We start from the raw sequence: 16,259 nt of genomic DNA on the forward strand, positions 1-16,259 counted from the left end.
GGCGGGGCTGTCGGTGCCGGAGGTGAGTAAGACATCCTCCTGCTGCCTCTTTTGGAGGAAGAAAAAAGAAAGACCTGGTACTAACTTTCTTGGATATGTAGCCTTTAACAAGTTGTTCTAGCAATGATTAAAGTCACTCACTTCCAAATTACTTCTCATGTGGATTACTGTAATGTGCTCTATATCGGGCTTCCCTTGAAGACCTCTCAGAATGTATCATTGGTCCAGAAATTATTTATTCTTAAAATTTATATAAAACATAACAATTTATATGTTATGTTTATATGCTATATAAATCTATATAGCTGCCCATCTCTCAAACCAAATGACTCAGGGAAGAGTACAAAAAAGTTAAAAGAACAATAAATTAAAAATAACAATTATTAAAATTATTAAAAACTATAAAAAACACAGCAAAAAAAATAATGGGCAAAGGAATGTAAATAATAGGAGCTACTTTATAGTTTGCTAGTCTGGGAATCCCAGGCCTAATGGTACAATCAGGTCTTGATAGACTTTTGGAAAGTCAGGAGCAATGGTGCCAGCCTAGCCTCAGTGGGAAGGATATTCTACAACATGGGCACCACAGCTGAGACCATCCACTGCCTAGGGCCCACCAACTGTAGGTTTCTAAATGATGAAAGCCACAGCATACTCTCTCTACTAGATCTGGTGCGATGGGAAAATGTAATTGAGGAGATGCAGTCCCTCAAGTAACCTGGGTCCATGCCAGGGGTGTCAAACTGCCGTCGCGCAGGCCGGATGCACCCACCCCATTACCAGCAATGGCAAAAAAGCTCCGATATGTCACGCGACGTTGTGAGTTTGACATGTATGGTCTATGCCAGGGGTCCTCAAACTTTTTAAACAGGGGGCCAGTTCACGATCTTTCAGACCGTTGGAGGGCCGGACTATAGTTAAAAAAAACTATGAACAAATACCTATGCACACTGCATATATCTTATTTTGAAGTGAAGAAACAAAACGGGAATTGTTGTGTCCTTAGTTACGGGAGGGTTCTCCTTCGGCGGGAAAACCCAGTGCAGCCATTGGCTGTTACTTTTCAGCGGGGGATTCAAGGCTGGGGATTGGTTACGTTTTGAATAACAGTTAGTATATAAGGTAGCGTTTAACCGTTGTTAGTTGAGTTGACATATGTGAGTTCAATAAATGTTCCTTGCTAAGCCTCGCTGTCTCTGCTCGTCAATCCGGACTTAACAGGAATAAATACAATATTTAAAATGAAGAACAAGTAAAGTTAAATCAACAAACTTTCCAGTATTTCAATGGGAACTATGGGGCTGCTTTTGGCTAATGAGATGGTCAATGTCCGGTTCCATATTTGTCACTGCTAGTCGTAACAAGTGATGCAAGTGTTCATCCGTTAGTCTAGATCTGGTTGGAGATTTCAGATGTTTCATTCTGGAAAAAGTCTGTTCACAGACATAAGTGCTGCCAAAGATGGTTGCCATTTTAAGTGCATGGTTCCTGAGATGAGGATATGTCTCAGAGGGGAGAGATGCATAGAAACTATGAAGGCTGCTTGACTTGAATGCGTCTTTCAGAGAGTCACAATTCTGCAGTTCAGCCAGTTCCATTTGGTAAATTGTATCCACATTTTCAATGTCAATAGAAAATGGGTTATGGAAAAGCTGTATGTCCTGTTCATGGAGATGAAGCTCTTTAAATCTAAATTGGAACTCCTTTTGCAATTTTTCCAGTGAATCCACACGTTTTTTTTGGGAATGCAACCAATGGTTTTTCCGCTAACAGATTTTGAGTTGTGGGGAGATGGCAGAAGTTTTCCTCCTTCACTTGTTTGATGAGGAGGCCTAATTTTACTTCAAATGCTTTGACATGTGATTGCATATCACAGATGAGCTTCCCTTTTCCTTGAAGTTGCACATTGAAACTGTTGAGTAGCTCTGTTACATCTGTTAGAAAGGCAAGGTGCCATTTCCATTCTGCATCATTGAGCTCTGGTACTTCTTTGTTTTTTGAAAGCAGAAAAGCTGTAATCTGTGGAAGTAGATGCACCTGACCATAAGACGCACCCAGTTTTTAGAGCAGGAAAACAAGAAGAAAAAAAATTCTGAACCAAATAGCACCAGTATACTAAAACAGGGCTTTTCAACCTTTTCATCCATTGTACCACTTTTAGGACAAGGCAATGTCACCCAGCAACGTGTCAAAAACTTGACACCCCCCCCTAAAAAAGGAAAAAAATGATAAAGTACAGGTAGTCCTCAACTTACAATGATTCACTTAGTGACCGTTCAAAGTTACGACACTGAAAAAAGTGACTTATGACCATTTTTCACATTTATGACCGTTGCAGCATCCCCAGGGTCATGTGATTTACATTCAGATGCTTGGCAATCGATTCATATTTATGATGGTCACATTGTTCCAGGGTCATATGATTGCCTTTTGCAACCTTCTGACAAGCAAAGTTAGTTGGGAAACCAGATTCACTTAACAATCATGTTACTAATTTAATTTCTCTCTCTCCTTCTCTTTCTCTCCCTCTCTCCCCCTCCCTTTCTTTCTCTCTCCCTTTTCTTCTTTCCCTATTTTTCTCTTTCCCTCTATTTCTCCCTCTTTCTCTCTCTCCGTTTCCCTCCCTTTCTTTCTCCTTCTCCCTCTCTATTTTTCTCTTTCCCTCTATTTCTCCCTCTTCCTCTATTTCCCTCCCTTTCTTTCTCCTTCTCTCTCTCCCTTTCTTTCTCTGCCTCTTTCCCTCTCCCTCTTTCTCTCTCACCAGTTGAAGCTTCCAGATAGTCTTCAAGGGTAGCGCCATGCAGCACACATCAAAACAGTCCAATTGGGAGGTGACAAGGAATAAGTGAATGTGGGTAGAGCCCCTTGATCTATGAATGGGTGAACTGGTGCACAACAATAAAGTTGTGCAAAATCCCTCCTAGCCATGACTGCCACCTGCTCCTCAAGCAGGAACTGTGAATCCGAGAAGACCCCCCGATTGCTCATAGTAGTCCCAACTACATTGCAATGTAGTCCCATCTAGCAGCAAAGATGAGACAGTCCCAGAACTAGAGGGTCCCTAGAGCCAATCAATCTTTTCAGGGTTCAGTTGAAGCTTGTTCTTCTTTAGACCCTCACAGTCTCCAAACACCAGAATAAGATGTCTACATCATTGCTTAATCCACCAACGGCAGAGAAGAACAATTGAGTATCGTCAGCATATTGATGATACCTCAGCCCATGGCAATGGAATGAAGTGTGCAAGCAATTACGGGTGCATCTTGGTGCATCTACATGACTTTTCTCTTCTATGAGATACACAACTTACCAGTGGGCTTCTGGGTACAATGTTAATTGTCATCTATAAAGTTGTATATGGCACTGTATTTGTGGCATTGTCCTTCTCCAATTGTCTTTGCCTGTCCTGTAAGGTGGGCATATTGTGGATTCTATCAACTAAACAGTACCATCCTGTAGGACCCCAAAGTCATACCTCCTCTGTTGTTGTCATCACTGTCTGGAATACCATCTTCCCAGAGGCCAGGGAAATTTGTGATCCTAACTGGTGGATGATGGGTAGCTAGCATTTTTATTTGTATTTTTTTCACCCCAATTTTCTGTTTCAGCGAGTTTGAACTGTATTTTTTTATTTTTAACGTTCACACCATCTTGAGTGTTTAAAACCAAAATAAATGTTATGCACAGATCACAAGGATATGAATACTTGGAAAAGAACATCTGGCAGCAATGGAAGTAGAAGTGGAAAAAGATAGGATGCATGGGATGGAAGCAATAGAAATACCTATAAGAAACACACCAGGCCAAGGAGATAATACTTGAGCTTTTCTGACTCATGACAATGTCAAAAGAAGCAGTCTTACCTTTTGCTCTACTGGTATGAATCCTGCCACGAACCCAAACAGTTTCATCAGCTTTTTCTCCTGTCAAATCCTTTATTTGTACCAACACACGATCTGCATATAAAAGATATAGTGACATATATTGAGAACATTTTATTCATATTTACATGAAAAACAAATTGAATTATTGAATTTCTTAGCAAAATTGTTGGTTGGATCCAGGCTTATACTCGCTAATGGGTTGCTGGGAATGGGGCAAAACAGCAATTCTGACTTTTCTATAGCCCCTGTATTTCCCTAAAGGTTAGGCGGAGGATATAATGGAATTGGGGAACAGGGAAGAGAAGGAAAAACTGCAGAAAACTGCAACTGTGCAGCTGCTTGTCCAGTTAAATGTTTAATAGGAAAGCAAATTCATCTTTAATCTAGACATATTTGGTTTCAATATGTGCCAATAGTTCTTCCTCCAGTTTTTAACACATGAGAAAACATTTAATTCACATTTGACATATATCAGTATGTGGCTACAATTCCTTAATCCTTTGAGACTGAAATGAATTCTCTCTTACCTTTTTGCTCAAAGTGGCTCCATCAAAGCCAGAAACAGAATTAATTTGATGCCACGATCAGCATTATGTTACTTATTTATTACTGACTACTCTTTGTATAGGGACGTGGTGGCTCAGTGGGTTAGGAGGCTGAGCTTGTTGATCAGAAGGTTGGCAGTTTGGCGGGTCAAATCCCGAATGCCACGTAGCAGAGTGAGCGCCTGTTACTCGTCCCAGCTTCTGCCAACCTAGCAGTTCAAAAGCACATAAAATGCAAGTAGAAAAATAGGGACCACTACGGTGGGAAGGTAACAGCGTTCTGTGCGCCTTTGGCGTCTAGTCATGCCGGCCACATGACCATGGAGATGTCCTCGGACAAGTGCTGGCTCTTCGGCTTTGAAACGGAGATGAGCACCGGCCCCTAGAGTTGGAAACGACTAGCATGCATGTGCGGGGGAACATTTACCTTTACCTTTTTACTCTTTGTATGTTTTACAGAAACTGACCTGGTTTTTCCTGTGACTGTATCATTGGCAATATTCCATACCTTTCTTTTGCATAATCCTAAAAAGAGAAAAGAACAATAAATTATAATAGTCATAATCAAATAGTCATGCCTTGATATATTTCACAATAGTTCCTGATGGGTGAACAACATATTCTATAAATGAAGCTTAGAATTAATCAACAAGGCTAAGCTGCACTTTAATCTGAGATTCTGAAATCTACAAACAATAATGGAGTTCCAAATAAATACACCTCTGAGCACAAGATACATGAATCACTCACGTTACACAAATATTTAATTAGTTAGTAACAGTCAATCCTATGTACTAAATTACTTTGAATATTTATTATTGGTGATAAGCACAGGAAAATGTACACCATCTATGACTTCATTCTCTTCCAGTTTTTGTTAGAAGCATGGTATAATTTGAACCTTGAGAACTGAATAATCACTGTACTTTTCTATTGTAATTACAGAAGGGTGGAAAATAAGTTACTAATACTAACAAATTTAGTTCATGTAGTCAGCTATAACTTCTGAGGATACATTTCTTTCTGAGGAGAAACTGGACTACAGCATTCAGTACCCCAGCTAATCTGGAGAAGAACTCCAAACCTTGAAACAGAGTTCACTGTTTACTTAGGCTTTACTTGACAGGTATGCCAATAGGAAATAGGACTATCCAAAATATGTCATACACTGTAAGGTGTAAAAACAGAGATAATCATAAATTGAATTGAAATTAAGATATTAACATTAAAGTAAAAAAATATTACCTCAACAACGCAAAAGTGGTGTGCAGCAAGTTTTATTCACATCATGATTACGTTGGGGATTTTTGAAGGGAATATGTAATTCAGGAATGTAATAACTTTAGTTTGCAACTTAAGAATATATGGCTGAAAAAAGGCCTGTCTGAGAGCTGACAGCTACACCAGGCATAGAAAAAAGCATTTTTGATTTTCCAAATACATATGTAATTAGAATTGAATGAACAATCTGAAACAGTACATTCCTTTATTGAACTACATTATGTTCAACTTCCATTTACACAAATAATTTGATACTTGCAGACCACCCATTACTATACTTAAAAAAGCAGTACATGTATCCAATTCTATAGAACATCTGTGTAAGAATTAAAATCAGAATGTTAATAAATTCTGCTCTAAAACAAAATTTGTGATAGCCACAGAAACCTGAAAACAGCATGAACAAACTTCTCAAACAAGTACGATGTGAGCTTGAACAAGATCACATCATTCACACTTTGTAAAAATGATTCCCAACAGAATGTGACAACAATACAGTAAAGGCAAGCTGTCATAAAGATATGTATTTAGAACAGATTATTTTAATTTTACTAATGGGACCCCAGAACCTTTACTCACAGGTACCGAAAGTTTGATTTAAATAGAATATGTATTTTCCAGTTCTATGCAAATTTCCTGTAGCAAATCTGTGTGAAGTTTCAATAAGGGAAATAAAGTTCTACCAATGTAGAATTATCCCACATTTAAAGGACAGAATATCAAATCAGGGAAAACTTGCAGGTTATAGAAACACAATTTCCAGGGACGAAACAGTTGGAAGCAGTGAGATAAAGGCACAAATCACTTTTCCCTATTACATGGTTTTAAACACAATGGTAACTTTGGTGTGCCTACTTCTAAGCCCATTCCTACTGCCTGAAAAAATAAGTTATATCTGGCTCTCCTTTTGCTTTTTTACCATGGCAGATTTTGAACACTGCTGTCCATTTCTCAGGGTTACATACAACCAGGGCTTTTTTTTGTCATAGAAGGCTCAGAACGGAGTTCCGGCACCTTTTTTGGATGGAACCTTGTAGGGTAGGCAAGGTGGGTTGTATGACATTTGTGAGTTCCGGCACCTTTTTCTTTTACAAAAAAAGCACTGCATACAACAGTATTATATATCTGCTTGAGTGTTTTTAATGAATCTCGCCTCCTCGAAACCTAGTTTTCTCCCAAATTTAGTCTGGAAAATGCTTCCTTTGTAGTGTGCCCACCCATTTTGTCTCCGCTTTTCTCTCTGTCTCTCTCTCTCTCACACAGAATAATATATCGTTTATCCAGATGAAACGGGACAATTTTAAAAGATGTTAAAGCCACCCTTAGGGGGGGGGGGGAATAACGATCATTCATTTGACCTATTTTGCCCCAAACCTCTCTCAACGCCTACTTCCGCTTCCAGCCAATTTCCATTGCCTTCTAAAAAAACAGCCAGGAGCGGACAAAAGTGAAAATGGGGAGATTGGAGAGTCTCTGACTACGTTTGAAGAGCAACGAAGGCGGCCTGGAAAAGCCCCCAGGTGCGAAAAAAAGGGGAAAGCAAGACCCCTCCACGGCTCAGGTTTTGTCCCAAGAGCGAAGGGCCGGCTGGGTGCTTCGGTCCACAGGCTGGGCCTTTTGACATTTGCAAACCATCCTCCGCCTACCACCACCACCCCCGCCCCGCAATACTCCTCGCCCACCAGCCCTCTCTACCCGCCCGCCCATCCCGCTTCCATCCCGTCGGAAACCCACATCGGCCGGCGGCGGCGGCGGCGGCTCCATTGGGTGGACGCTCTTCCGTTCTTGATTCTTACGGACGCCGGGCATTTTTACCACATGCAGCGAAAAGGGAGGGGGGGGAGCGGAGTAGGCACGCGCACACTTTTTTTTGTCCCCTCAAGCTTCCCGTACTACCACCTGACAAAGCTTTCCGCCGCCTCTCGCTCGATTCCCCGGGCTACTTTTTTTTTTTTTAACGCTCTCCCCGCGTGTCCTCCCGTACCACTTCCGGGCACGTAAAGCACACCAGGGAGAGCCGAGCACGCTCTAACTAAGCATTACGTCACGCGAGAATTGAGCTCTTCGCCATTCAGGACCATTCTGCCTCTCCCTTCTCCCTCCCCCTCCCCCAACTCCCAAACTATCCAGGGAGCGTTTTATCGCGAGCTTTGGATAGTTGGTGACTCCACGTGTTGGGGGAAGAGTCACCTGTCTGTTTGAGAGCGGATTTCCTGCACGGATTTGTGGAGGAAAGCTGCCCGTCCCATTCAAAATACTATTAAAACGTTCCTGTCTCATATTTCATAATACTTAAAAAAAATAAATGAAAAAAATTGCCTTCTTAATGCCTCATGTGCACTCTTACACAAGATTTGTGAGTGCACTGTTATGTGTTTGCGAGTGACTGAGTCCGTGTACCTTCAGGCACCTTGTTTACCAAATTTGTTTTCCCGTGCTGTTGAGCCAAAAAGTTACCATCCACAAAAGTAAACAAATCATAGGCAAATGTACAATTTAAAACTTAAGTCACATGTCCTATGGTTGATGTTTGATAATGTAATAATAAAATAATGTAATAATGCATACCAGTGCTTTTTTTTTGTAAAAGAAAAAGGTGCCGGAACTCACACATGTCCTACAACCCACCTTGCCTACCCTACAAGGTTCCATCCAAAAAAGGTGCCGGAACTCCGTTCTGAGCATTCTATGAGAAAAAAAGCCCTGATGCATACACACATATATACGTACATGTGCATACACGCACACACGGTCATGATATTGGGTTGAGGGAGAAAATGCTGAAATTTTATTCAGAAAAGTTGAAGAGACTTGGTATGGAGAAAGTGGGACTTTGGAGTTGAGATAAAAGTTTCTTTGGGATGGGGTTTCATTAAGTGAAATGGTTGCTAAGTGAAAGTATGACTGTGCTTAGGATTTTACTTCATCTTTCCTTTGCTTTACAGCTGGGGTCCCCAACACCCAGTCCATTGACCAGCACCATGCCGCGGCATGCCAGAAACTGGTCCGTGCAGACAAGCTAAGCCCCATCGGTGGGATGAGGGCAGTACATGAAACCACGCCTCCTCCAGTCCGCAAAAAAACCTCTCCACAAAACCTGTCCCTGGTGCTCAAAAGGTTGGGGACCTCTTCTTTACAGACTTTCAAAGATCATAAATTTGAGCGCTGGTTATAAAGTTACTTTTTCGTTAGCTTCCTAACTGTAAACCATTGCTTAGCAACGCAGTCAGTCACTAACAAGAACTACTTGCAATTCTAGTTTAGTAAAAGTGTTTTCCCTCTTCCTCCAACCATACAAATAATAGATTGTGTCTCCACAATGTTGCCGAAGTTTGTGATCAATAACTGATTCTCTCTAGCTCCAATTAGCTATCTGTTGTGGACATGCTTGTTCTCCAAATCTCTGGCCATTGCTTGCTTTAACTGGTAGCATCCTGGGGACTTCCCGCTTGTCAATCACTTCACTGGCTGAACCACCTCATTTCTGTAGATCAGTTGTTAGCACACCTGATTTGGGCATTCTATTTGGTAAAACAGAATCTGCCATGAGGAATCACACAGTAAAACGAGGGAGTAGTTTCTGTTTTATAAAAACAAAAATCACACATGCTATACAATAACCTGTTTGGAACCAGGTATTGACAGATGGCTTAGCTACCTGTCAACACTTGCCTTCTCTCTGAGAGAGTGCTACCAATTGCTTTATTTCAGTTGTCACAGATTAAATTTATGAGAGCAGCACCATTGACCCATTGCTGACATATTTTAAAAATATGTGCTCAAATGGACATAAAATGATAAGATTTCAGTATAAGTTTTTAACACAGATAAAAGTCTTCCTTAGGTTGATATTCTCAAGCCAGTCTGAGGAACTAAAGCTCAACCTCATAATATTTTGGCTATGTCTTTTAAGTGGCACTGACATTATTTATTATTTACCAATAGAGTAAAGCAGGGCCTGATCACATAAATTCTAGTTTTATGCCTTGGGTCATCAATATGGAACACAGTGTGACATTTAGCTTTCCAACCCGTTCCTTGACAACTGCCATCTCTTTTCCCTACCTTGTTTATTTTGTAAAATCTTTTAATTAACAAGGAATGAGAAATGGCATATTGCAGAGTAAACCATCAGCCTCAAACTTAACCTGTATTTGTAGCAATACTTCTGGAATCTATTTAGATCTTAGAACCATCAGATATTTTTTAAAAATAATGATAGTGCTGCTTCAGTCTAGTGTTTTGTTTATGGTACATGGATTTTTTGTGATTGCCTGTATCCATCTTGGGAACTATTTCATGAGAATAGTTGTAACACAGGCTGCAACTCCTGTTATATACAGTCAATGGTGCTTTTGCAAAGAGATCATTTATGAATGCAGATGGGTCAAAGTAAATATTTATATCTATATCAATAGAAGAGAATATTTGTAGGTCAGAGTTGAAATGTGGCGTCCTTAATGCTCTTTGAGCTTGATTGTTTTCTTGCAGACATCTCATTCTCCAATTGGTAACATCATCAGTACTAGAAGGGAGTGGTGTTTGCTCTCTTTTTATATATTAATGACTTGGCCTGTAACTGTTGGTGGGAGTGTTCTTGGTGGTTCATTGATTAGGTTGTTGTATATTAAAAGAAAGCAAACCCCATTCCTTTATGGCACTGATCATGTTATTTAGTTGGGTAATGAAACATCTACAAGAAAACAACCAAGCTCAGAGAGCACCAAAGTCCTCACTATGTACTTACTACCAGGACAATATCAGAATCATCATATGTATGCTCAAGATACCATTTGATTAACTTGGAATATGAAGAATTTCTGCCTCCCTATTAAGTTTAAGGAATGTTGCAATAGGAAAAAATCAGTGGCGCTACTTAGAATTTTCTTTTTGCAACTGTGAACATTTTGGAATTAACTTACTGTGTTGAATCAGAGGGCAAATATAATTGTGGTATATGAAATGATGAGAAGGCAAAAATAAATTGTGGAAAAATTAAGCTTGCTGATCTTGTACTTTCCCCCTGTATGATTAGAATCTCAGTTCTCACAAAATCAAAGAAATAATGTACTATTAATAAAATTGTACAAAAATAATAAGTATTATTCATTGCACTGGGCATTGAAACTGAGCAAATGAGTAATCAAAAATACTTTATTAAAAATATACATCTGAATCAAATTAAAGGTGGTTGTAGTTAATAAAAATCTAAGAGGAAATATACAATGCAGCTGGTTGTGAAACTGCTAGATGTCAGATTGTTATCTACAAAATTTGTATAGTGTGAAAATATGCTGGCTGCTTACAAGGCATTATGCAAAACAATCAGAGAGCCATTAACTATATATAAAATAACACCCTAATAGATGTTTTTGTTTTGCTTGTAAAGAGGAAGCTATTTTTTTTTATATTTTCTATTTAGAAAGAACTGTCAGAAGGTTAGTGCATTAATTAGAAAAATAATAATTGAAACCAACTTCCTTTATACGGTAGTCATTTTAGCTTTATAATAAAGAAACGTTATTCAATAAGCTGTTGGAAATATGAAAAAATAGCAGATGAGATTTCTTTATAGTGAATTGAACCATTGGTCCATTTGGTACAATATTGTCTACATTGATTGCCAGTGGCTGTTCTGTGTTTCAGGGCTGAATTTTTCCAACTCTACCTATATTGGGGCCCTCTGAATACAACACATATAATAAATATGTTTAACAATGCTTAGGTAATAAACATTAGGATAAACTAGACCAGGGGTGTCAAACTGCCGGCCTATGGGCTGGATGCGTCAGGCAGAAGCCAACGAGGGAAAAAGTCACAATACGTCACAACACATCACATGACGTGGCGAGTTTGACACCCCTGAACTAGACATTGACAGATACTGAGTATTTTGCATCTGCTCCAAATATGATGTCATTATTATTGCAGAATCTGTTGAATTTTCGAGAGCATTGGTTAGATTATGGGATCAGCTTTAGACACTGCAGCATGAGGAAACAGAAAAGATGCTTGAGTATTAGGCCATCCAATACATTTTTTCCAGGGTTCCTGCTGAAGCGGCTCATTGGCTTTGGAATTTGAGGTAAAGAATTAATAGTAATCCATTCCTGGCACAAGAGAGTGTCAGCTGGAGGTTTCTGTTTGGATGGTCCTTGTGTGGTGGAGCTCCTCCTTAAGATTCTATTCTTTCACTCCTGCTGTTTAGTGTTTACATGAATATACTGCTAATGGTCATTTAGAGATTTGGAAAACAGTACGGTACCTCTGCCTCTCCTTTCTACCTGAATCAGGAGAGGTGTGGAAACCTAGCTAAGAGCCAAGATAATGAACTTGAATTCAGGTAAAACCAATAGTGAGAATAGGAGATTCTCAGGTCTTGAAGAATATTGGCTATTCTGGATGAGGTTGTGCTTCTTCTGAAGAAACAGGTGCATAGCCAGGCTTCTCCTCAATTTCAATCTGTCACTAACAGCACACTTAGTAACAAGGGGTTTAGTTATAATATCCCTACCTCAATTATTGCAGTGGACTCTATCCCCAAAGGTGGTCCAAAAGCTATAAATAGTGCAGACTATGTCTAATTATTGAGTGGGATGATTAAGGCCACATTGTACTAGTACCAAAAGCACTTAAAAGTGAACTTGATTTGTGCATCGTTCTAAGCCACAATATTAGTTTGAACTTTAGTTGTAACTCATTCATGAATGTTTTTAGGTGGCCAACAATTAGAAACATCATGGAGTATGCCTCCTCACCCCATTTAAACAGGACCTGCCCATAAAATAAACCAAATTTGGTATCAACATTATATAACATGTTATTATATAAATATATATTATATAAAATGTATCTACAAAATGATCCACAAAACCTTCAATAACAGAATGCTGTTATCTTGGGTTTGAGGGGAATAATCAGGTTTAATTGCTTTCTTGAAATCCAAAAGGGAAGGAGAAGACAAGATCTCTTTGGGGAAGGAACTTATCCGTTGTGGTTTTAAAACCAGGGTTTATAGTTGTGAAGTATACAAACCCAGCCAACTGAAGTTTGTTCAATAAAACATGGTTTATCAAGATGCATAATCTCAGCCAATAATATTATCTGCTCTGTCCTGGCTGTAGCCAAAAATCATTGCTGAGATTTATACACTGCAAACTACAGATGTGTTAAATATTTGTAGATTATTTTTTGTTTCATAGCTGAAAAAATATTTAATTAACTGAACAAATCTATTTAAGGAAATAAGTCCACTTTACATTTAGACTAAGTATCAATTAAATAGATGGATTGTAGCCATCTGTTTAGGAACAATGCTAATAAAAAAGGAAGAGGCAGGATTTAGGAATTATATTCAATTAACATTAAAAAAGGACAATGAAGAAATCTGCCTCTTTTTTGACAGGGAGTTTTCTTAACAGCTGCTCTTAGCAATAATGCAGCTTGATGCACCTGTTCAATTTCAGTCATATAACTATTAAAGGCACAGTGTGTCTTTCAAAAGGAAAAAGTAACTATTTCTAGATAAGCCAAATTGCCCAGCTTCCTATGTCTGGAGAGCCTTTTCATATCTTCTAAAAGCACCCTTACCCTGCACTCTTGATTGGCATGCTCCAATTGTTCTCCTTCTTAATTGCTAGAATTAACCAGTCTAGATTTTGACTGCTTTATTATGCATGTCAGTCCATCTCTAACTCAATAGTCTGTATGATGGCTGACAGTCTTTGTCCAGTGTTTTAGACAGGTAGTACCTGAATCTAGAGCCAATTTAGTGTAGTGATTAAGGCATCAGGCTAGAAATTGGGAGAGTCTCACTTCTAACCCTGTCTTGGGTATGAAGCTAGCTTGGGCCAATCACTCACCTCTTTCCCCTAGGAAAAAGAGACAATACAAACTACTTATGAAATCTTGCTAAGAAACCTTGGCTCTTTTATGACTCGTGGACTTCAACTCCCAGAATTCCTGAGCCAGCCATGCTGAGGGGCAAGGGAGAGTTTCCAAGCTCAGTCATGCTGGCTCAGGAATTCTGGGAGTTGAAGTCCACGAGTCATAAAAGAGCCAAGGTTGCCTACCCCTGGTCTAGGGCAGTCACTGGGAGTCAAAAACTGATTCAAAGCCACCCACTTCATTCCCAAGCTAGGAAGAGATGACGAGAGTTGAACATGCGGCCTTTTGCATGCAGAACATGTGCTCTAGAGATTCCCTCAATGTGTAAGCATTTGTTGTCTTTGAAGAATTGCATAGAAAACCATCCTGCAGCTGTATCTAACAAAGTGTTCCCTCTGTGGAGGGCCTTAGAGCAGGTTTGGGGAACCTTTGGTCCAAGAACCTAATCCAGCCTTGGAGGACTTGTCCAACTAAACCACCAAGCTTCTTCCTGATAAAAAGAATTTTCAGTAGTTGACTATTTTTATTTGCGTCCTATCTGAGAAGGAGAGCAGAGCACACATACTTGTCCTATTTCTGCAGCAGCGTTGCTGTCTTCCACATTTCAAAGAAAGCCACCAGGGTCATTTTTTTACAACCTGTCTCAATCCATCACATGTGGACCTCTCAGGGGAATCTTCCAGTGGGTTGCCGACATTCACAAGAGGAAAGGATGGAGACTCACGGGTGTTGTTTTTCTGGATAGTGTCTTCTTTATTCTTCTTCTATTGAGATACTATTAACCCCCACTTCATCAGCATTTTGCAGACTTTTTTTTGAAAAAAGAACTATTTTAAAAGCATTTGAATAGGTATTGTTACCTTCTACTTATTTACCTATTGATTTTATTTTGGGGGGGCGTGTTTGTGATACTGCTATTTTGTTTGTAGACTTATTTTAACATTTTCTTTTATTAATACTATGCTACAAATGTCTTCATGTAATATATTAGAATATAGTATGAATTGCTAAGAGTCATTTAATGACAGCAATATATGCACAAAAGATTTACGTATATAGGCAGAGCTAATCCCCTTTTCATTTTTTTTCTTTGACAATAGAGAAGACAAGAGTAAGGTGCAAGTGACAAAATGCTGCTTTCTCTGCATCATTAGAGAGGTTGATTTTGAACTGGTCACTTTACAATTATTTTTCACCCTTGTTCATCTCTTTCACAAAAAAATCTTTGGGCCAAAAACTAAATCAAAATTGATCTGGTTTATCTATCAGTGTAATTTCCATCATTTTTATACTGTACTGTCAGGATAAAAAAAATTCTAGGGGATTAAACATAAAAAAAATTCCTTTCAGTAGTTTTTCAGTTATATGATATGATTTTTTTAAGAAGCAAAGAGAGCCAGTTTGGTGTGGTGAAGATGTTGACCCAGAAACCAGAAACTCTGAAGTTCTAGGCTGATCATCATGTTTGGAATGAGAAACAGACCAAAAAAAAGGAGATAAATAATTAAATGAATAAAAGAGTAGGCACAATATTTCCTACAGTATTTTTGACATCCCTCCTGAAGTTCTGTCTCTGCAGGAGGACAAGGGCTGATGGCAGCATCTGTGGAGATGCTGGCAAGATGGCAGTGTTGCAACGCCCATTGTTTATGTGCACCATATACAAAAAAGGCAGGACTCACATTGTAATTCATCCACCATCTTGACCTCTTCATTTTTTTAAAAAAATGTTTTATTGATTTTTAACATAATCACCTTAATATTTGGTAAACAGTGTGTTGTCTGGGTTAGTATTTAAAAAACAATCAATATCAATTAATTTCTATAATTCTGTAGTCCATGTAATGGCTTTGCTTGATTTTATCTTCTTCCAATAATATTCTCTTTTGCCAACCTTAAATTAATACAGTGTTGCAACGCCCATTGTTTATGTGCAGCATATACAAAAGAGGCAGGACTTACATTATAATCCATCCACCATCTTGACCTCTTCCTACTGAGGACAAGTCACTGGTGTGTAGAGTGTAGATCAGGGGTGTCAAACTCAATTTCATTGAGGGCCGCATCAGCATTGCGGTTGCCCTCAGGGGGCCAGGTGAGTATGGCCAGGGTGGGCGTGGACTACTGGGTGGGCATGGCTAGAGTGCGTATGGCCTACTGGGTGGGCATGGCCAGCTCTACATTCTTCGCATCAAGGGTGCCTATGGGGGCCTGGGCAGGACTGGGACAGATCTGGCAGAAGGAGGGTCTCTGGGCCAGGGCCAAGGCAGTGGGGGCTGTTCCCTCACTGTTTCCAGGATGGATTCGTGGGCCACATGAAACCACTTCGCGGGCCAGATCCGGCCCCCGGGTCTTGTGTTTGACATGTCTGGTGTAGATTCTCCAGCCCCTTTTGGGTAGCCTCCCCTCTTCCTCAACCTCCCAGCTCTAAGGAACAGCTGTGAAGTTAGGAAGGGTGACACCACTGATAGCATGGAAATGTCCTGTTTTCAGACTTCATTTGAGAAGGTTTCTTCTCTTTAAGTTTTCGGCTAGCCTGAGGTAGATTCCAGTTGTTGGAAATGCAGTTAAATTACTTCCAGTGTTTCATGCTTATTACTGCTGTACGTTTGTTATGTATTGTCCAACGTTTTATAAAATCTGAATATTTCTTTATGCTTTG

At 39.6% G+C, this 16,259-nt stretch overlaps 1 protein-coding gene across 1 annotated transcript in view; it reads right to left on the reverse strand.

The window, feature by feature from the left end:
* DARS1 (aspartyl-tRNA synthetase 1) overlaps positions 1 to 7,784 on the reverse strand; it is a 70,943-nt gene extending 63,159 nt beyond the window's left edge. Inside the window, exons 1-3 of the mRNA XM_081318971.1 lie at positions 7,445 to 7,784; positions 4,897 to 4,954; positions 3,864 to 3,956 (exon numbers count right to left, since the gene is read on the reverse strand). Of these exons, the coding sequence (XP_081175097.1) occupies positions 3,864 to 3,956; positions 4,897 to 4,954; positions 7,445 to 7,519 (226 nt within the window). The 5' untranslated portion in view covers positions 7,520 to 7,784. The remainder of the gene's footprint in view (positions 1 to 3,863; positions 3,957 to 4,896; positions 4,955 to 7,444) is intronic.
* Between the last annotated feature and the right edge of the window lie 8,475 nt (positions 7,785 to 16,259).

The sequence above is a fragment of the Vipera berus genome, assembly GCF_964194415.1.
Source record: "Vipera berus genome assembly, chromosome: 1".
In the NCBI taxonomy this organism is placed as follows: Eukaryota; Metazoa; Chordata; class Lepidosauria; order Squamata; family Viperidae; genus Vipera; species Vipera berus.